This window comes from Brienomyrus brachyistius, chromosome 3 (genome assembly GCF_023856365.1).
Source record: "Brienomyrus brachyistius isolate T26 chromosome 3, BBRACH_0.4, whole genome shotgun sequence".
Classification (NCBI taxonomy): Eukaryota; Metazoa; Chordata; class Actinopteri; order Osteoglossiformes; family Mormyridae; genus Brienomyrus; species Brienomyrus brachyistius.
This window is the reverse complement of record NC_064535.1, coordinates 14921955-14944558: the sequence shown is the minus strand read 5'-3', so window position 1 is coordinate 14944558 and position 22604 is coordinate 14921955. Positions and strand designations below refer to the sequence as shown.

The 22604-nt window shown below is 45.0% G+C and overlaps 2 protein-coding genes and 1 long non-coding RNA gene across 7 annotated transcripts in view; 2 read left to right on the top strand and 1 right to left on the bottom strand.

Annotated features, from left to right (window-relative positions):
• prkceb (protein kinase C, epsilon b) overlaps positions 1 to 5179 on the top strand; it is a 92545-nt gene extending 87366 nt beyond the window's left edge. For all 3 annotated transcript variants that reach the window (XM_049008064.1, XM_049008063.1, XM_049008062.1), the window contains one exon: positions 1717 to 5179. In XM_049008064.1, coding sequence (XP_048864021.1) covers positions 1717 to 1863 — 147 coding nt within the window. In that variant the 3' untranslated portion in view covers positions 1864 to 5179. The remainder of the gene's footprint in view (positions 1 to 1716) is intronic.
• Positions 5180 to 6914: 1735 nt separating this feature from the next.
• The window catches only part of epas1b (endothelial PAS domain protein 1b), a 35880-nt gene continuing 20190 nt past the window's right edge, over positions 6915 to 22604 (top strand). For 2 of the 3 annotated variants that reach the window (XM_049008060.1, XM_049008059.1), the window contains exons 1-2: positions 6916 to 7308; positions 7516 to 8195. In XM_049008060.1, coding sequence (XP_048864017.1) covers positions 8170 to 8195 — 26 coding nt within the window. In that variant the 5' untranslated portion in view covers positions 6916 to 7308; positions 7516 to 8169. Of the gene's footprint in view, positions 7309 to 7515; positions 8196 to 22604 lie in introns of all 3 variants that reach the window. The other variant, XM_049008061.1, reaches the window with a different exon arrangement.
• Positions 15882 to 20933, bottom strand: LOC125738773 (uncharacterized). The gene is made up of 2 exons (XR_007396901.1): positions 19286 to 20933; positions 15882 to 17618 (listed from the first exon to the last, which is right to left on the bottom strand). It is a non-coding gene; the product is annotated as an uncharacterized LOC125738773 (long non-coding RNA).

Here is a 22604-nt window from a genome sequence, read left to right as displayed (position 1 = left end):
GGCTATTCGATAACAGTGGTCCCATAGATATTGCAGCTCATCAGACGTTTTTCCGGCAGATCCTGCGGCCCTAGAGCTGAAAGTGAAACTGCTTAGATTCCACTTCCACATTTTCATCACCCTATAGCACATATTGACATGAGTGAGGTCTGGTGGACGTTGGTGAAACCCCATTCCATATATGGGGTTGGTGGTTGCATCATTGAGCAGGAAGGGAGGTCAGAGAGAGGTCAGAAAGAGAGGTCAGAGAGAGGTCAAAGAGAGAGGGACAGAGAGAGAGGTCAGAGAGAGGTCAGAGAGACAGGTCAAAGAGAGAGGGTCAGAGAGAGAGGTCAGAGAGAGAGGTCAAAGAGAAGTCAGAGAGACAGGTCAGAGAGACAGGTCAAAGAGAGAGGTCAAAGAGAGAGGTCAGAGAGAGAGGTCAGAGAGAGGTCAGAGAGAGGTCAAAGAGAGAGGGTCAGAGAGAGAGGTCAGAGAGAGAGGTCAAAGAGAGAGGTCAAAGAGAGAGGTCAGAGAGAGGTCAGAGAGAGAGGTCAGAGAGAGGTCAAAGAGAAGTAAGATAGAGAGGTCAGAGAGAGGTCAAAGAGAAGTCAGAGAGAGAGGTCAGAGAGAGAGGGTGTCGTCTTGGTCCTACCGCACATTTGTACCTGCGTTGTTGGCCCCCTATGTGTTTCAGATTTTAAACCTGTCCCAATAATTTTTGCTGGGAATTTTCACTAGTGATAATATAAATATTTGTTAATATGGTCATGTGGCACCACCGTGAAGTTGCCGACTTATTTGCATTTGATGTGGAGCAAATCATTTGTGCTGTGTTTGGGCCATTTAAAAAATATTCCTGAGTTAAACGTCTTGGTTTATGGCATTACATGATTGGCAGACAGTGCTTATGGTTGTTTTCTCATTTGAACAAAAGATGTAGACTCAGCCAGCCCCAAGCCAGATACCGCGTATTGGGTTCGTGCTGAATATTCACACTAATGACCAGGAAAGTTCCGCTACGTAGGATTACTGCCTCCTTACATGCAGTTGTGTTATCATCTGTTCTGCCAAATGATCACGGTGCAGCAATTCTGTGCCTTAAATTGTGTGAAGCGAAAAGGTCAAACAATTTCATGGCTGCGTCACGTGACCATGTGAGCAAACATCTGTATCTCAGAAGCTAGTAGCACAAATGAAAATTGTAGCAGCAGAAACGACTGAAACCAGGGGTCAACTTCATGCAGCTCACATTTGGCCTTCTGGCTGACCCTTGGGTGAGACCCCCCCCCCCCCTTCGCAGGTGTAACCAGTCATCACCGTAGGTATCGCTGCTTACAGAGCTAGCTTGAGCTGTTAAAGAATCTAGTAAAATACATGCCAGGGCATCTTCTCTTGGGTCTGCTTACAGTAGCGTTCTTCCATCTGTCACTAAGTTGGCAGCGTCCTACTGAAGTGCATCTGAAGCAAGAAGATACTTAACAGTTTGCCAGTGGTAAAAGCAAAATGATTGTAATGTTGTCTAGAACGTTTCTAGGAATAACCTCGATGGAGCACTGTTACATGTTTTGATAGCAGTCATTGTGATCACACAGCCCCAGGCATCTTGGCTGACTACTTGAGTGACAGTAATATACCTGTTGTCACTCAGTGAGCCTTGTAACTGTACCTACAGTTCTGAAGCTATTGGTCTTAGCGCTGCTTCTTCACCAGAGCTCTCTTGTCGTCCTGTTACAGAAAACCAAAAGGGACGTCAACAACTTTGACCAAGACTTCACACGTGAGGATCCCGTGCTCACGCCCGTGGAGGAGGCCATCATCAAGCAGATCAATCAGGAGGAGTTTAAGGGTTTCTCCTATTTCGGGGAAGACACGCTGTCCTAATAACCCTGTCCTCCATCTACATTCCCTTGTGCTCCCTGTTACACTCTCCATACACATAGACTCATCCTCTGAGTCCCATTCTGGGGTCTAAACCCTTTCCTTCTGCACCCACCTAATTGGGCATGGATTTATATCTTTATTCTTTTACTCTCTCATTCCTAAGCTTCTCTCTGTATGCCTTCCCTTATTCTCCTTTCGGCCTGTCCGCATTTCACCCTTTCCCTTATTTAATGTGCTGTTGTAGAGATGCAGACCAAACATCGAAGAGAACTCCTCCTTCAGATCCTTTTCCTTGCGCCAAGCATCTCTGGACAAGCCGATCTCCCTTAGCTAGTTCTGTGCGGCGAGCAGAAGGGTTTAGTGTGACCTTTGAGACTGGTTTAAAACTCATAGAGAAATCTGTGGTAACTGAGAACTCCTGCAGTACAATGCCTTGTGCTGTAACCATCGTTTATTGAACGCCCTCACAAAACCCTGTGAAAGACTGAGACATCATAGACAATCAAACAATTGGAAAAGGTGATTCAAAAACAATGACGTAATAGCCACAGGGACGGAAAGGAGGACGAAGAGAGCACACAGAAGACATTGTCTGTCCCTTTCCAGTTTCCTTTTTATGCTCATACTGCATCATCACATAATTTCAGCATGGGACTGTTGTATGTCCTCTTCTTTTAGCTTGTAGCACGACCCTCTGTAGCTAAACAGGTTGGTGCTGCTGACCTTTCCGACTGTACTCCTCGATTCCCTCTTCAAGATCCAAATTCTTTTGTGCAATGTGTAACTGAGATGCACTATCTTAACCAAATTGTCAGTACCAGTGATTGTACTAAGGAAAACCTACTGCGTCACAGCATCAGAATTTGATATCATTGTGGAAAGCCCTTTTCTGAAGATCAAAATTTTGCAACACTTACAATAACGGTTAATGTACAGTACTTCAGACTGCCCTTTTGTGTGTCGGGGTAACTTTTGTGGACAATACGAGAAAGCTAAAAGCTCAACCGTTACCTACAGTAGATACGCTCACAGTGTTATCGTACTATTTCTAAATGTTCCTTATAGGATTTGTTTGGGTGTGGATGTACGTGTATTTGCTTGTATGTATGACTGTCCACCTGACATGATTTTGTTTTATTTTGTCAGTTATTTTTGTTGTGGTTTTTTATGATTTTACTGGATAGTCTTGTTGCTCAGATTTCGGAACTGCCGTCACGGTTCCCCGCTATGCAACAAGACAGATGATACAAGACTCACTATAGTGGGTGGCAAAGCCAGCACCTAACACCAGTGTCTTGCCCTCTGTACAGATAACACTTTGTATATAATTCTTGCTGCGAAGCCTGTGAAACTCTTTTCATTATAGAGGTGTCAACCACTGCATGGTCAGGCATATGATAGTGTTGTGTATTACTAGTCAATGAGATGAAAAAAGTTCAATGTGCAATACTCTGTGTCTAATGTGTTTGTTCAGTTTAAATTTTTGGTTTTGTCTTTTTCTTCTTCAGATTTTTGTGCTTTGGCTATTTTTCTTTAAAGCATGGCTTTCTGTAAAGCCTGATCCCTGCTGAAACCAACTTTATCCCTTCGGCTTATCGGTTTAGTGCTCATTCATTACCCAGCATAAACTGCATGTGGACTCTGAAGGGAGGAGGGGTGATGGGTGCGTTTTTGACTCCGCTATCAGGGCCTCTCGAAGGAAGTTTGTAGCACGTGGTCGAAGACTGGTCGAAATTAAGCACCAAATGTCGGATATTCAGAACCAAAAACCAGCTGTGACAAATTGAAATCATTTACAGAATAGTTCCCCAAAAACAACATAAAAATGCACAGCGAAATGATTGTAACCTGGTCCTTTGCATGATTTTGTATGATGTCATCTTTCCCTTCCATGTTTGGGCACCCAAGTAAGAACCGGAGCAGGGCCTCCCCTTCCATAACCAGCTGGTGCCCATACTAAAGGGATCTTCATTCTTATTGGCCAGAGGGACCACACGGACATGCATTGGTCACGTCTCATTGGCCCGAGGGACCAGAAGCGTAGACACTACCCTGCAAGTCCCTAAAAATATGAACTGTTGTGTCCCATAGCAACATAGTGGGAGTGTGTGGCGTATGGCCTGATGTGCGGTGTTTTTTGAGGTTACCTTTCACCAGGTAGGGGTAGGGGCTAGCACACAGATAGGTGAGTAATCATCTGTTTCTTGAGCTTCCTGTGTTTTCTGTGAAAGCCTTACATCCAGGCTAATCAGGCCTCACAGCCTCCCTCCTTACCTCCGATGGCCTATGTAGATACCGCTCCACATTTCATGGACATTAATAGACAGTGGATTTTTTTTTTTACAGATCCCGGTAGCATAAAGATAGTAGTTGTCATAGTGGTAGAAATTTGTTTTCTTAATGTTTTTTTTAAACATGGCGTTTCGGCGCGGTGTTTCTCATCTGGAAACTTACACAGCTGCTTTCCTGCTACGAGCAACATCACTGAGAGCTACCCCCCCCCCTTCCCGAGCTTATTGTGAATTCTCCAACTCGTACTTACCGTAACAGACAGCAAGAGCAGCAAGTTTGCCCCAGGCATCCTTGTTAGCTACTTATGAGACGACGTCATCACCCGTGCGTCTGCCTCACGCGCTCAGCTGTCAAGCCACTCTGTCTGTCTATACCACACACCAGTGTAGGCGTTTCCATGGGAACCCTCCCGCACGTGGACCCTTACTTCAGACTCTGTACTCTTTTTCCACTATATTCTTCCTCTGGCTGATGTACTTCACCTGACATTCAGATGTGTTTTTTCTTTTTGTAAATTCATTCCATCAACTCCTGGCCTCCAGCAACCACCACGTTTCATGCCAAAATGTCTTTCTGCTTCTTTTTATTATTTTTGTTTTTAAAAATAATATAAAAGTTTTAAAAAAACTATATAGGAAACACACTTTGGTCTGTTTTAAAGTCAACTGAATAAATATATTACAGCTGAAGAATTACCTCTTAAATTAAGTGCAAAAATGTGTCTGGCAGAATATTAAATAATTGTACATATAGTAGTATAATACATATAGGTAAAGGTCATGGGTATTATAATACTATATGTCTTATGTATACATTTAGCAAATTAATTTTTAATTTCTGTATTGTGAAGCTTTGTATGTACAGTATGGTTCGTTATGAAAATATTTTGAATTTTTTGCCATCCATTAGTGTTATCTCATTGTAAGCATTTTACTGTGTGCCAAATGTACTGTATTCAAAAGGATGTGAATGTGTATTGTTTGTTTTGGAAACCTATTAAATACTACGATGTCAAAATGAAGAAGCCTGGAGTGGCGTCATGGTGCATTATGGGTAACCCCGTGTCTGCACATTCACACACCACGGGGAGACTGTCGGCCTCTTTATCTGTGACCACGTGGGTGTCAACCAATGTAATGCAATGACTGAGAGGGCAAGAGTCCAAAGTCCTTGAGGTTCTTTGGTTTAGAGGTAAAGCAAATGTTGATACTGGGAAATCTGCCTTGTCCCCCGCCCCCCCCACCCCCCCAACAACATTTTCTGTCTGCACCATAGCACTGAAAGCGGATAAATTTTTCCAGAACAAAAAGATGTCCTCCACAGTGATTGCTGGGCCCTATCAAGGCAAAGTGGTTTTGCCATTTAACACTGTTACGATACTCTCAATGATTCAGCCTTAGGCTAAACTTTACTGATCATTATGACGCTGTTTAAATTTCCTCCATGACAGTTCTGCACACAAATCAAAAGCTACAAACACACAATAATACAGATTCACCTTGAATGCACACTGTTCTCTAAAGTGAGGTCTGCTCGACGGTATAGCAAGACTGTCACCAGTCTAAACAGTTTTTACCCCTCTGCAATGCACATGAAGAATGAAGAGCGATCATACTCTAGCTTCCATCAATAATTTCATATCTATTATTTAATATTTTTTGTATATATTCATGCTTCTGCAGTTCTTAGCTATTACATGTATGATGTGTCACAAGTGCATTTGTCTTGCGTCATTCAGTTCTTTTACATGTCAATGACAGAATGGAGCAAGTGAATTTTTCCATGTACTGATGTACAAAAATCAAATAGAGAACCCCGAATCCTTGAATTAATGATTCCTTATTAATCAAACCACCGTGGGACATGTGGACCCTGTGTGTTCCCTCAGGAAGGCCTCACCAAGTCATGTGACGAGGGAAGATGCCACGAAGCGATTGGTTGTTGGAGCTGACACAATGCACCTAGAAGAGAAGCGACCACACTGACCTACTTATTTCTTGTGACCTACATGTCTTGAAAGTCTTTCTGAGCAGGACAGGCAGAATCTCTCCAGAGAAAGTGGGGGGGGGGGGGCATTATCCCTTCACAGAGTAAATGACCCACTGAATCGAGATTATACAGCTCCGCTCGTTAAAATTAGCAAGTTTCCTTAGGCAAAGCAACATCCATAGATGAAGCTGAATTGTCGTCTCACAGTGAGTCTATGGAGGACAAAACTGACAAAAAACTATCAAACTTTTACTATGGAACCGAATTTGCGCATCTGTTTATTTCACTGAAATTGAATCAGGAGTTTTTCCTTAATTATGAATAATTTCACATAATAAATAAATCCTTCATAGAGTTTAGGCATAGCCTAGTGTGTCACCACGCAAGAACCATATGGATGGGTGCTTCTAAGTAACAGCTGGCCTAAGACCATAATGTATTAATGTCCCTTCATAAAAATAATGAAAGAAAAAAAAACAAGAGGAGTATCATCCTTTTGACGTTACATCAGTCCACATGAAAGCGGGGACTTCCAGGAATATGTGATTGCATGTTCTGTTAATGCTGCCGTCTGCAGATGAAAGCAGAGAGGAGCTGTACCTCAGCTCTGTTGAGTTCAATTAGCCATTAGAGGGAAGAGCAGAACAGACAGAGGGAGGGGAGTACATGGTGTTTTGGAACACAAACACACATACAGTACACGCGCACTCACGGTCACTGTGTATATAACGTTTGGTTCTATAATTATACGTTAATTACATCTGTGTAGCTTAGGTTTTAGTCGTGCACTACTCGTTAATTTTTTTAAGTGATTTCACTACTCTAAACTGGGGAGAAGGGAATGAGAAAATAACACATGAAAACATTAAGCTTGAACTGAAAACCATTTTAAAATTTCGATGCTGTCACTGTGTCCTTTAAGGTGAAAATGTAGGGAGTTAATAAAGAATAATCAACTCGTTTTAAATATCTTAAGCCAGCGCAGTTTATAGGAGACATGATGAAGTTGGAATTTGAAGTGTTGCACGTTTACTGTGTAGGACACTGGAGGGATATTTAAAAACGATCACTCGGGCTGTTTAAAACGTTAAAGGACACTGTCCAGAGCAGATAATTCCACCGTCTGCATGTGCTTCCTAATTAAAATGAAAACGTGACTGAAAGGTAGGAGGCTTCACATGTTAAAAAATAGCCACAATTCTTAAAATTAAAACGCATTTTTGACCTTTTTAAAACACCCTATGGAAATGCACTCAATTGTCCTACAACAGGAAAGTAATTGGCTGTTCCTATTTATCGTGCCTGTAGAGTTGACAACAATTACCGGCAGAAGTTATAATTCCTACTTCCTTGCAATGTTTTCGGTGCCAGCAAAGTAAAAGTGAAATCGAGCGACTCCGCGACCCAGATCGTTGAACGCTGACAGCAAATAAGTTCACCTGCCTGGAGACCCGCCCCAGCAGGACCTGAGTGAGCCGCCCGGGAACGAAGATGGAACCGACTGGCTGGGGAGAGCAGATCTCGGGTGCGGGAGTGGGCGGGTCCTCACGGGGATCTCGCCAATCACGGAGCCGAGATTGATTGAGCCGCTGTCACCGAGCCAGCTGAGCTCAGGGAAGACTGGTCAGGGACGTGGGCTGGAACTTTCCCAGATTAGCTGCGCAGTGAAAGAAACTTTGACAGGGGATTAGAAATCAACGAAGTTAAATCGTACGGGATATACTTCAGATTTCCCATCACAAAACAGGACAGAGGCTGTACAATCCTCAGCAGTGTTCTGAGACTGTATAGCCTAACCTACGAATTAAAGGACTCTCCTTTGGTTATGAAATGGACTTTAAGGGGGATCAAATAAATTAAAAAAAAATATATATATATATCGTCAATAAGTTTTATTTAATTTGTTTCTCGCTTATTGCGTATAACGCGTCTTTTCCTATCTGTATAACTTTCCGAAAGCACTTGGACTTCGTGGAGGACATCCGAGGAATAGCTAAAAGGACATTGGCCACATAAGAAAAAACCATGACCGCCGAAAAGGAAAAAAAGAGGTAGGGTTCATGTTATTAAATAGCTTTTGCTTGTTTGCATTAGCGTAAATGGAAATACAGCTTTTATAATGAAATTGATTTTCTAGCGCGAGTAAGTGAAATGCGTTTGCTCAGCGGTTATATCCGCGCTTGATGTCGATCCTTTCTTGCGCTTCCATGTTATCGTCAATGAGAAATAAGAACCTGTTGCGCGTTTCTAAGTATAACTCTTAGAGGACGACCAATTGTGCACCCTGTGTACAGTATATCATACTGTAACTGTGTCCCATACTAGCGATTTTTGTAAATGAAGGTTTAATTAGAAATCCAATGGATTTTTTTAGAGCGGTTATATAAACGTTTAGTTCTACTATGCTTTGAGGATTCACCTACATACTGTTATTTAATTTATTTTTATTATCTTCGCCTGATTGCTTAAATACAGTTTTTGATAAGAAAACGATTGCTGTAATCCTAATGCTCATCCTTGGAAACTGTACAGAATACGCCGTTCTCCTTAATTATACAACCAAATAATAGGTACATTTCTGCAGACGCTTAATTAAACATATCTCTGCCTGCCTCTGTCTTTTTATTATGTTGAATTTCGTTTGAATATTCTTTTTATATGTAAAATAACATGCTGTTAAAGCCGTGTTCTTCATCTTGCCATGTATCATTAGTAGTGTGAAGTTAGATTAACATGGCTACACCAAATAATTTACTTATTAGACATCTTAATAATTTACTTTGCTTATAACTCAAAACAGTTTTACTAATAATAATTAACTAATTATGATGACACCAATAGAGAATATTTACTATGTGCTTGCCTGACGCTAAGTAATACCACAGTATATGCCTGTAACGCCTACATGTGGAGAAAGTCCGCCGTAAATAAAATTTATTCTAAAATCATTTTCATGAGCAGCTAACCTGTTCACGGTAAAGCATTGTCGTTCTTGAAAAGCACTCTTTTGAGTTTGCATTGACGTTTGTAGTGATAAAACATGTTTATTTCCACGTGCGATGGGATTCATTTAAATTACTTAGAACTCTGAGTGGAAGCAAAATTTATTTGCATAAATAGGTGATAAAAGGGTTTAAGCGATTTGAGAAGCAGAGCAACAAACCGGTGTACCTGTAAGATTTTTGTTAATTCAGTTTTTTTTTGCCATTATAGTGAGAAAATAAGAAAATTAGAAAGACAGCTGAACAGTGTAGTCGTGGTTATGTTTCAGATTGAGGGTGGAAATGCAGCCCCCTGCCTGCGCACCTAACTGGTGAAGGCCCTCCGGGTGCAGTCACAGCACAAAGGGTATGCCAACCCCAGGCAAAACTCTTCATGTATAAGCTCAACAAAAATTAAACAATAATATCTTGTTGTCTGGTGAATCAAGTTGGCAGGTTGGAGGTGGGGTGATGTCCCACAGGTGGTGAAAAATGCAGATGCAGACTATTTGCATGAGTCTCCATTTCCAGTTCTAGTTAGACCTCATGCCATTGCCCGTGTCTCCGGTACCTGTACAGATTTGTTTGCTAAATCGGTTGGTAACAAAATGTGCTTTAGAGATATTAGATGCACCATTTCCCAGATGAACAGCAAAGGATATATGACAAACCAAAGCTAGATCTACCCAGCCCACTGATTAGTCCTTATTAGTGAACTTGTAAGTACTTTAACAGATGCAAAATATATAGATAGATAAATAAATAAACAAACAAGGTACTTAAAACATTGGCAGACCAGGTGTGTATTGGCTGAGCGGATCTGTTAATGTTTAGGCTCTGGCTTAGGCTTGTGCCCTCTGGTTAATATGGCACACATGCAAAAAAAGGTCTGCTATCTAAGAGAATACCCAGAATCGTTTTGGTGGCGGGTGCCAAATGCGTCGATCTGGAACGATACTGTATTGTGAGTTACCACTAGGGGGTGTTACTAGGGGCTGGGGCTGCCTTGATCCCGGGTGGGGTTAGGGTGCCTCTGTACCCCTGTTACATAGCTGTAACAACTTGTGTTGACTTGTCTGGGTTTTAAGTATTACTTACCTAATACTCATATTTCATTGGATAATTTAATTCAAACTAGCCTTACAGTGTTTTGAGTATCATATGCTTGTCATTTTTGTTATTCTCTGATTTTTCGACTGTATTAAGCTTAATGGTTGGGGGGGGCTGAAGGTATCACCAGGTCCCTTGTGAAACTCCTCCTTTGCTCCATTTGTCATGTTCTGTGTTCATTTCTGTGCCAGTTTGTGTAAAAAGCTGAGACTCCATCCTTTTGGAGGAGAGCCTTTTGATAATCTCAGTCCAAGGTGTTTTCTCCGGGGTTAAATGTATGCTTTGAACTGAGAGTGAGTAACTGGCGCTCTTCCACCCTGAAAAGGGCACAGATGCCATGCTTCCCGTGCCTTCAGAGCAGCCTGCGGGAGCCGCGACAGGCGAGCGACATTCCCTGCTGTCGTCCCGCGGTCAGGCAGGTCCTTACCTGTCTAACCCCGACTCCTGCACTCAGCTGACTGATGTCATTGTTTACATTTTCAGCCAGTAAAAAGCATCAACCCCAAATTTGTCATCCTCGCCTCAGTGGACCGTGATTCCATTCCACGGCTAAATTAGAAACGGCTTCTTATAAAAGAGGTCATAGGTCAGTTTTTTTTCTTTTTTATTTTTAAACTGTTTTTGTTCGCAAGGCAGAAGACAAGAGATATTGGGACAGGAGCTTCACTGAGTGGGGGGGGGGGTGACAAGGGTACGATTAAATTTTTAATTTAAATCTGTGTTGTTACCATTGCTGGTTTCATGGCGATAAAGACATTTGTTCAAAGTCCTGCCCTGACTCTCTCTCGTTACGTCACCTCTTGCTGTCTAATGCTCCCTTCTTCGGTCTGTTCATTGCTCTTAGAGACCGAGTCATTTGTGAGAAAAAAAAGCCCAGTGTCCCCAGCCTTGTTAACTCAGCAATTCTGCCAGTGTTTGCAGAGCGGAGAGCTGGCTCCACTCCCACCTCGTCGTGCCAGTTGTGCTGAACGGCTGCTCATGCCGGTCGGCCCGACTCAAGTGTATGGAAATGACATCCGTAAAATGCATCCCATCCAACATTATGATCCTTTAAAAAAAAACGTCCCATTTCCACTGCTGATATGACAGACGCTGAGTCTGCTGATGAGGACATTTGGCTGCTTGATTATCCTGGCAGCCGGCTGACACCTGAACCTGTCCCTAATATAACAGTGGCTGCACACGGCCCCTCTCCAGCAGTAGATGTCACAAAATGAGCAGACGTTTAGGCACAGCCGAACACCGGCGGTTTTAGCAGCAGGTGAGCAGTTAGGAGAGGCAGAGAGCAATAGGTTAGCCCAGATCCAAAGAGGACACGGTAAAAGCCACCAGGAAAAGGCATGAGAGGCAGCAGCTGTAAGAATGTGTGGAGCGTACAGGAGTCACTTGGCTGCAGCCTCTCAGTCAGGGAAAGCAAAGTTCAGCCATTATATGCCTGATAAACCGACATGCTGGATCCTGCCTTTCTGGTTTTCCCTCCTCTCTCGAGAACTTTCCCGCGGCCCGTCTATCGCTTGCCTTCGGCGGCAGCCACTGAGCGGTCAGCAGCTCAGGAGCCATTTCTCGTGTGGGTATCGTGCCTGCTAGAGTGCATTGTGGGAGTTTATGGGGAGGGCAAAGGGGGAGTACGAGTGGCCATTTCTTCTGGCCAGCTGTTTGACGTCTCTGTATTAAAGAATCCAGTTTATTGTGACAAGTTCTCAGGAGAGGCATGAATGTGGGCTTCTGTGGTCCCCGGCATGTTTCTGGGTCTGGGAACATTTTCATCCCCCCCCCCAGTGTTCTCCTCTCTCTCTCTTGCTCCCTATGTGTGGGGTATTTAGCTTGGCCTGAGTAGGGGCCTGGTTCCTCAGAGACCAAGCCGGAACTCTCTCCTTATCCTCGCCAGTTTCCACCTCTGTCCTTGTCCCCCTCCAAGAATGTCTCCCTGCACTTCCTCCCTCCTGCTATCACCATGGCAAACTTTGTGTCGGCCCAGGATCTCTGGTGTTAAAGCCCCCCCACCCCCCAACCCTGGGGGGGCACCAGCCCAATCCCATCCTTGGGGGAATGCCTGATTCTGCTTCACTTACCCTAAAACCAAGGCGTTGTCCATGTTTCCCGCGACCCTGAGAGGTAACGGCAAACATACCTAAACCAATGGTCAATGCTAAAATAAATCCACATTCTTCAAAAGATTTAAATTCTTTCCAGTTTAGACAAAGGTTTTAAAAGTCAAGCTGCTAACCGATAAAATCATATTCTTTCGCCCCTGAAGACTGATTTTTCCCTGTTCTAAATAAGTAATTGTCCTCCTCATATTTTTGTGCACAATTGTCTCTTTTCTGGAAGCGATTTCCGCACTGATCTTTCCTTCTTCGTTATGATCAGACTGAACAGAGAGAACTAACACAGTGGGCAGATATTTGCATTTATACTCAGGACTCTTTGAAAGGTCAGCCTGTGTGAAGCACAAAAATGTGAAAACAGCGTATCTTTATTCATGGTCAGTGGAAATGCTTTGGTGTGCGCAAGTGTTATCGCTCCAGTCTGGAGGCTCGATCTTTCTGTCCCTGCCTTGCCTCGGTCCTTGAGCCAAGCTCCTGTTTTATAATCTGTGCCCAGGTGGCACTGGCTGACAGCGGGCTGCCACCCGCGGGCCCCAGGAGCGGCGTGCGCTCCGCCGCTTCTCGTTTCTCTCATAATCATTCCAAGGTGCAGGTCTCCTGGTCATTGTGATTATGTGGTTTTGGCAGCCTTCGTCCTTGGGGCTGCGGTGTTTCTGAGCCGCTCCTTAGTCACTCGAGGACGTGGCCCAGAGCTTTGGCTGGAATGGATCAAATGGAACGACGGTGACAGGGAAGGAAGAGGTGAGAGTTGAAGTGTGAGCATGAGAGAAGAGGGGTGGGCAGGACGTTTTGATGCTAGGCAGTAGGGGAGAAGGGCCCAGAAAGTCTGACTCATTGTGCGCGGGCACTTCGGATGCTTTCCTGCCGTGCCGCACAGTCCATGGCACTTATTGGGTCACATGGTACACCTGGGCTATTTCTGCAGCAGTCAGTAACATCTGTGCAAGCACATCGGATGCTGGCATGGCAACAGGGGCTTTTCGTGGAAACTGACACCGTCCCACCCTGACGTCTAGCAGTGCCCGCTGCATCAGATTAAATCCTTGGGCTGGTGTGCATGTGTGAGGCAACATCCCCCTCCCTCCTGTCCCCGCCTCACCCGTCATCAGGACGTCCTTGTCTGACCGGCACGGCTGCCATCTGAAGCTAGCGGCGCTCTGGTCATGGTGCGATCATGGGCGGTTGCACGCTTACTGAACGCCGCGGTTTCCGTAGCGCCAGGGTTGATGTTTAGCGGATGTTAGGGAACAGCGTATCAGAAGCACAAGACTCCTCCCCCCCCCCCCCCCCCCCCACCGCGCGGCAGTCTGAGAATGGCCCGTTCACACTGTTTGTTTGGCTGTGCTGGAACATGCTGTTCCACTGCACCAGACATTAGTGGGTTATTGTTCGCTGTTTGTGTGCAGCGAGACACTGAAATGACAGGAAGACGGGCTGGAGCTGCACAGGGGAGGAAATGGAGCAATGGCTCTGCTCGATTCTGAAACTCCTTGCTGTCTAACAGTTGGTTGTCATGATTAAATATGTGTTCAGTGTGTTACACTTTAAGTGTCTAAGAGAAAACACCAGAAGGTTTTACGCCTAAACCTACACTAATCCTAAATCCTATTGCAAATTCATGAGTCCAGTGTACAAATACATAGAATTTATTGTGTATAAATGTAAGACTCCTTTATTTAATATTTTTCAGAAAGTACTTTGTATTTACGTACAATCTAATGCAATCTTAGAGGTTCCTACACTGGCCAGTTGGAAAGTGTTCTTACATGATACTGTAGCATCGTGGGATGTTATTTGTGTGGGGCCATTTCCCATAATCCTCGACTTGTCCAAAAGGAGCTGCACACACGCTCCTGCTTGCTGAGTACATTCATTGCCTTTGACATTCTGCTTCCCCAGATCATTCATTCGAAGGGCTCAGTGCAGAGTTCGGGTCTCTTCTGATGTCTGTACTGATGTCAGTGGAAACCTCAGCGGCTCTTCATCAATCTTCTGCAGCCCGCCTGCTAAAATGTCAGACTGGCGCACGGCACGTTGCCCGCGGGCCGGGTGGCAGACGGGTGGGAGTGAGAGTGACGGCAACAGGGCCGCCAGCAGTGTACACCCTGCTAGGCTGAAACCGGAGCCGAGAGGTCTGCAGAGGCCCAGTGGCCGGAGACGGAGCCATTTGCAAAGGGGGGGGGGGGGGGGGTCAGGGGTGAAAAGACCACAGTCTAGTCATGTGACCCATAACTTATGGTTGGCTCAGCGTGCATATTTTAGAAATGGTGGCCGTAATGATAAAATGTTTGTTCTTCTCCGTGTGCAGGTGCCTTTCTGTTTGCTTTGTGCGGTCAACCCCCCGGCCCACATCCCCTAATTTAATTTAGTTCAGGATGGCTGCTTATTGTGTTTCCTGTGTAGCTCTCATCATGGGACCGCACCCAGGTCCCGGGGGCATGCGGGAAGGCTCCCTCCAGGTGATTGGCACATTTAATCAGGAAACACTGGATGAGAGAACATTCTGGCAAGAAGTTGTTGAGTCCAGGTGAAGGCGGCCCCACAGTACTGAGGCTGTAGCGCCACTCTGATTTGCATCTCCCTCTTGAAAAATAATTTTCACGTATGAAAACAGAATTGGCCATCGATGAATCAGTCCGTTACACATATATGCGGTACTTTTATGGTCTTTCTCGTAAAGTCACAGACTGCCAGGCTCTTGTTTCTTTCAGACTCCCCCTTCAGTGCGATAACATCAAGGTAATAAATTCGCATTCAACAAAAAGGATCATTTAGGACAAATTGCCAGATCAGTTATGGCCCTATTTACTCCATCCCAACATGTGTGATTACATGTGAACATGCTGGCAGGGAGCAGAGAGCAAACCGTCATTGATACCAAGTAATGACCTTTCAACGTTTCTACAGCACATTTTCTCTGCCGTAACTCATCCCCAATTTGCCTCGTGTTTGTTTAGGGGAACCCAAAAGCGATCATATAATTTCTGACAATTTCTCTGAGGGCTATTTTCGTGTCCCTGATGCCTCGTCCAGAGAAAACAGATTTAGTGAGTAATGGTTTCTCCTCAACTTTGGTGGAGACGTTGAAGAGATATTCAGAGAACGGCAGGTAACTGCACACCGGAGTCCAGGAAAAACCCATAAGGAAAGGTCTTCCCAGACAGCTCTAAGTCAGACATCTCTCTCTTTTTATCACTGCCAAGATTTGCAGTTCAGGGTATCACTATCTACAGCTGGAGTCTTCCTATAAAGTGGAACTGAGCTCACGAAGGAGCAGATGAGTTATTTCACGCAGGTTGGTACTTAGCTTGGTGAACTTTAATCTGCCTGAGCTGCAGTCATGGAAGATTCCAGAGTGTCTTAGCAGATGTGCTGCTGTAGGATCACGCTGCTGTAGAATGTCAGATGCTACATTGTACATCCAGACTGGAAACCAGAAATTTAGAAACCATGTATTTCTGAGACACAAGTTTTCATCCATTCATTTATGAAATAAAACTGTGCAACTGCCTCTTTTAATATGTGAATAATGAAGAGGTTGGTTATGCAAGTGTTTATTGGGGTAAGATATCTTCTCTTATCAGAAAGATGTTTTAACACCATAAGGCAGTTGTGCAACGGCTAAGCCTCTCTCCCTTTCGTCGGAGCTTTTAAGAGGTTGATAGGTTGCAAATGTCTATTGAATGAAACCCAGATTAGATTTGTGTTTGGCCAAAATTTGAGGTTTAAAAGGATTCGATTTGAGCTATGCCGTCTGTGCAGAAGGTCGGCCAGCGGCTCCGTCGTCCCTCTCGCGTGGACGGCCAGCGTAATGGAGCGTGGCTGCTGGTTCTCCACCTTTAGTCCCTCTCCGTGCCCTTTGATGCTTCTCCACTGAGCCAGCTCTGCATATCCCTGGTACTGATGGCACCTGCTGGATCAATGCGGATTTATGCTTGCCAATACAAATTAATTCTGTTTCACCTTACTAATCCGATAATTCCTGGAAGATTATTAAAAATGACTTTATAATTTGTCTAATAAAGAGGACCCTGGCTAAATTCACCCGTTGATCAATAAGCAGTTTCCTTTAATTTTGAGATGCATGAACATCTTACCAGATGCAATTTTTTCATTGGTATTTTAGAAACCACTTCTTCACTCCATCTAGGCCGACGCGCCTAAGAGTGGGCTACTTATCCACCGTTCCTGTTTTTAGTTAAGTCACAGATTCTCTCCAGGTGACTCTTATGAGTCTCTGCACCTTCTGTAGATGTATTTGCCTGGACATGTGTTTGATGTCCAGTAAATGACGCAGTTGGAGTCAAGGAGTGACAGCTGACTGAACGATTCGGAAAGTCTGTGACCTTCAAGATAAATTGCCTGGCACAATTAATAAAGTGAATAGTTAAAACGTTCAAAATTAACTAAATCTGCCCATTACATTAGTCATCCTTCTGATGACAATTTGGTTGAGCCTCCTGGAGACTCTTGCTCATGGAGAAACTTACATGTTGTTTTATTTTTTTCTCTGCCGTGCGAAAGTTTGTTAGTGTTTGTCGAGTGGGCGTTGAGCTATGAGGTGAGTTTTTGGTGACTGTGTTTGTGTTTGCATATGTATGTTTTTTAAACTCCTTCGTCAGCTCCTGTGGCGTCTGTTGGGTCGATGCCTCAGAGCCACTGCGACTCAGAGACCCTGCAAGAGCACTGTGCCTCAAATTCTTCTCCCAGGCCAGAGCCCTATAGCCCCAGAGCTGTCCAGACTGGATTTTTGGAATGCTGGAGGCTGGCTTGCTCTCACAAGCTGCACAGGTGCTCAATACCACCCATGGCCCCATTGCGACCCAGGCCTGGGCGGATCGCACAGCCACACCCACCCTGCTTAGGGACCCAGCCAGCAGTGCACCGTGGGGATTGCAAAGTTTTGGCGGTGATATCACATATTAATTTTTCCATCTGAAAAAGCGCATTTTGCGTTGCTTTGGGTACTTTTTTTAAGGTACTTGTAAGGTTCTTTTCCTGATATACAAATGAAATAGTATTTCGTGCAGCTAAAACAGAGAACTGAACTGTCATTTTACCTGCTATACGTCCTTCATCAGTAGGCACTTCTATGCTGACTTGTTTAGGAATTCCGTGAGCAGCAGAACCCACACACTTTGCACATCATTTGGGCTTCCATATTTCCATATCACCTCAGGATATAAAAGCCTTCCCACTTCCTGCTCTGCCATACCATGATTCATGTCTCTGTAACCTTGTCGTCGTTCTCCTTGTCCCAAAAATCCTTGATGCTCTGAAAGAGTAAATAACAGGGTGAAGACAGAAAACCTTTACAGGATATTGCATCAAAAATTGCTACAAGATGCCGTAAAGAAAATTGTAATACAACGACAAAAAGCACTATGTGGAGTCATTTATCATCGCAGCAAACACACATAACAGCATACGGAATTCCTCTTTAGCAGAATTCCCCTTTTCCAGAGTAGAATCTTGATCTTTGCTCACAGCTAACAGATGGACTTTGAATCCCTTTATGGGTTGGAAGGGCACCCCTCTGCAGCACCCCTCTGCAGCAGTATTGGGACAGAGTTTAGCTCTGGACCGTGATCAGTGGGTAATTGATACCCATAACTCTATATATACACTCTAGATTTATGTGAAAAGATGAGCTAAACTGGGAATAAACACGGACTGATTCTGACTCTCATCTTCTTAGTTCTTCTGTGTGAAAGTTTTGAATTGCATCTCCTTAGAATGGAGCAGGTTGAACCAGAGAAAGCTTTGGTGCTCAAATGCCTGCAAAGCCTCAGAGATGGAGGTCTGGTCTGGACCAAGCAACAGTGGAAAGCAAAGGCCAGCAATCCAGCTGACGGTAAAATGGGAGAAGCTTCCAGGGTGAGCTGTCACTCAGAGCTGACGTGCTTCACCGTTCAAGGTCGCAGTAGCATTCTCTCTGTAGGAAAAAGGTCCAAGAGGAGCCTTGCTAACAGGGCTGTAGGACGGGGGCTTATTTTTGGTCGGGTGGTGCAGGACAGCCGACCTTTCAAGGTGTCACACGGCAGAACAGTTTTTATCATTTGACACGTTGCCCTGAATGTATCATGGTTAATGAGGCAGAACTGTGGCTACACACGGGAGCACGGATTTGCCTGGGTTTTTCATGACTATTTCTATTAAATTGTTTGTTTGCATTTCTTTGTGTGTGTGATTAGAGCGGTAATGCAAATATACACATATTATTCCACTTGCTGACAAAGAACCAAACCATCCAGGTGTAATCTTAGGTGAGATCGCAGAGATCAGCTGATATGTTGTTCTTTGGGTCAAATGTCAAAATTCAGTGGTTTCCGCCATGTTCAAATATCTGATATGCGGGAGCCTGGCTGCTTCAAGGCAGTCATGTGCGTTATATGTGACATCCAGGGACTAATCTTGCTTGTCAACCTCACATAGTTCACATTTCTTTGTGACGTGTTGACATGGTCCATTATCCTGCAGAATAGTTCAGATTTTCAACACAGGTTCACTGAAGTGACCAAGTTCAGGATGAACCAGTGCTATTTATGGGAAGTGCTCCTACCGTTCAAAAGACATACCGGCTTTCAAAAGGAGGAAATGCGTACAGTCACTGTGACGATAGTGGCACTGATAATCATAATGCATATCCACCAGGAGGCTGTCACAGGGCCATTGCCTGACTAGGGTTTGGAAAGCTGGGTCTTAGTGTTTTTTTAAATGCAATTCAAAGAGATTTGTCATGTAGATTGTTAAAGACACTCTAATGCAGGTGTGTTGATACAGGACTTCAGGATTAAAATAGGTGGGACCTGCTATTTAAGTGCCCCCTTGCTGTCCCATGCACCCCCCCCCCCCATACCCCAAAGATTTCTGCTGTGTGCTGTAGATCGCTTTGATATATGGATATATTGCAGGTTATATACAATAGGAGGAAACACCAACCCGCTTTTGCCCTGATGAAGTCTCGAGGGAGAGTCATCAACACCACTAAGCTGCTGTTGTCGTGGAAGTGGTTGTCATGGCTGATTTCTGGGCTTATAATAAGTCCATCATCACACACAGCATCTTGCTAGGAGAGCTCAAGGTCATTGAGGCCCAGGTTTGAAGTCTTAGGAAGCTTCATTTGCAGGCTTAACCTGGGTGCAGCTGCCATACCTACAAATAGCATGAGCTTCTGTTATATCTGCCACCAAGGACCATCCTTTACCCCGAATGTTTTTTTTTCAAAGCATGAGCACTTTGCAGTTTTCTTGGGAAATTTTGGTAACACATTTTAATGTAACTTGCAATGCAACTGGCCTTGGTAACACTGTTGGTCTCATTGCCTCTGCTGGCTTGTCTGGATCTAACGGCATATCTGAGCCATTGGCACAGGTTCCCATTTCCACCTGTGATTAGAAAGAGCAATGGGGAGCAGGGCGGCCCTGGGCACCAGGAGGAGTGTGAAGGGCGTGGGTTTGAGACCCGACAAGCTGACCCAAATGCACGGTGCCTATTGTTTCATATCCTCCAACTTCCAGGGGGGCCTCAAGGCAACAATGGGATTGTCAGTGGAACAATGAGTCAGGGAGCCAGGGGCGGGCTGACCCCCCCATCTCAACTTGTCGTGGCGCCTCAAGGAGGCTCCCAGTTCCTCCTGCTGCCCTCCACCTGCCGCATTACAACGGACTGCTATCCACATCCAGGCACCCAGGCTTGGCACCACTCTGAGGCCCTGCTGACACAGAAGACAGTGGGTCATGTGACTGGTAAATAAGGCATCATCAGCACCATCTAGGTCGCACAGGCGGCCCAGTCCAGATTATAATTTGGAGATTTTGAAAGTCTGTAAATCTTTGCCCCATCTCTGGGGGGGGGGGGGTTGCATCTTTATCTGTCCTCATTGATGGACGTTTTACTGTCAGATGTAGAGAACTAGTGAGCACTGCCATGAAGGGTCCCACATCCTGTTAGTCCCAAGACTGTCCTGATCCGACACTTACAGATAAATCCCGCTCCTTCCTTTCCCGCAAGCAAGAATTAGCAGAGGGAAAGATAATCGTCGTTGACAATTCATATTTAGCCCTGGTTCTCCTTGAGACATTGTTTTTGTCTTAAGCGGCCTCCATGGAAACGCACAGAATACCTATTTATTTTCTCAAAAATAGAATGAAAGGAAGGGGGGGTTTGATATCGTTGCCAAATATGCAGCCCTATTGTGAAGAGGTGATCAGGACACTTTCTGCCCTTGCCTTGGCACAGAGCCAGTTGCCCCCCCCCGTGGTAAGTGCTGCATGTTTAGCGTACAGCAAACCAAATCTAAAATGCCCTGACCTTAACCCCCCCCCCCACACACACACACATTCCAAATTCCCACCCGTCCTGTCCCAGTTGCGTATTTTGCCCTTCCCTTTTGACAGTCACGACGGGCCCTGAGTTTTCATTCTTATGAATCGCATTGTATTTTGTGGTATCCATGGCGGCACTGCAGACGTGTGCTTTGCCACGGTCTCTGCGGCAACCTTCCTCTGCCCGCCGTCAGCACTGGCATGGGGTTGGCCAGAGAGCAGGGGAAGCTCCGTGCTTTCCAAAGCACGCCGGCGGCACGTGCCGCTCTCGCTGCGTTCGCTGCCGTGGGCATGTGGTGCTGCGGTGCGCCACAGGGACGGGCGCATAGAGTTCACCCGGTCCTCTGCCACGCGCCGTGCCCCTTCGCCTCACCCGCAGACCACAGCCCTGGGAGACCTGAGCGGAAGTTGTCAGATAGAGCTGTGCTCTCTCACTCTGCTTTGGCCAGAACTCCACTACGCTGTTACTCAGCGCTGCAAAGGGCCTTGTACTTATATCTAAATGGACTTTTTCTTTGTCTTGAAGCCTTTCATCATATGGACTGAGGATCGAGGTTCAATACCCATGATATCACATCACTCCTTATACCTAATTGTTATTAATTCCTCTGCCACTCTTTAACACTTTAAGCACTGGAAAGCTGACAGGCGTTAGTTTCTTTGAGTTTTGTGAAATCCAGGATGCGTGACCCTTAAGTGTCGGCCCTGTTATGGAATGTCAGCCTTAATGCTTACACAATGATCCACTTAAGTCCTACTCTTTCTCTCCGGGGGAGGGGGTGGAGGAGTGACTGGTGTCTTACCGGAAATATGCAGCTAAAGTTGTCATGTGATTTCTGGCAACTTGTCCCCATTCAAAAGACTCACTTATGAATTATATATGAATTATTCCCTATAACAAGCAACCAGAGTCTTTTCATTAGTCAAGAATTTTTCTCAGATTTTGAAGAGCTAATGATGAAACACAGTATTCATCTTGATTTCCATGGCTACCATGGAAGGGTCCACACAGCATGCATGGAAGTAATATGCATAAGTTATAGTATTTTAATCAGAGAGTTATGCAACTGAGATTGGGCTTCCTTACCCATCACTCAGTTGGGGAATGGAGCCTCTGGCGTGACCACGACTGCTCTGTTTTTGATTGCTAGCAGCCCAGCATTGTGATTGGTAGATGCCCCTCGTAGGAGTGTGTCAGGGAGGCGGAGTTTGGCCGTTATTGACCAGCCTTATGCCAGAGGACGGTCATTGGCTGATTGGTGTCATTTTGCAGCTGTGGGGTGGCAGTAACGGAGCCTGACCTTGTCGGGTGAAAGACTGTAATCCAATCATGTACCTGCCAGACACCCTGTTTGTCTTTCTGTTTGTCTAAAGCCTTGGAAAGAGCAGCTCCGAGTAATGTGTTTACCACACCAGGTACACATGTGCGTGTGTGTGTGTGTGTGTGTGTGTGTGTGCGTGTGTGTGTGAGCGAGTATACCTATCCTTATGGAGACACAATGTCCCCATAACGTGATACTCTATTTTATAAAAATCGGTGACTGCTATGAAAAAACTAAAAATACTTGTATTTTGTTTGGTTACTTATGGTTATGGTTAGGGCTGGGGTTAAGGTTGTCATAGTTAGTGTTAGCATTTTTCCTATAGATGTGAATGAGTGGGCCCCATAAGGATAGGTATACCCTACATGTGCGCGTGTGTCCATGTGTGTGTGTGTGTGTGTGTATGTGTGTGTGTGAAAGAGCTGCCCTTTGTTGGGTCTCTAGTCAGGCAGCCAGTTGATGACACTGAGGTTCTCTGACTGATAAAGGGGTGAGATTCCATCCCCCATCACGTCTTACACAGTAAAGGCTGAACCGATTGAGACAGTTTCACCTGTTCGTTGGCAGCTTAATTGGTGGACAGACGTGAGGAACAGACCACTTTATCAAGCA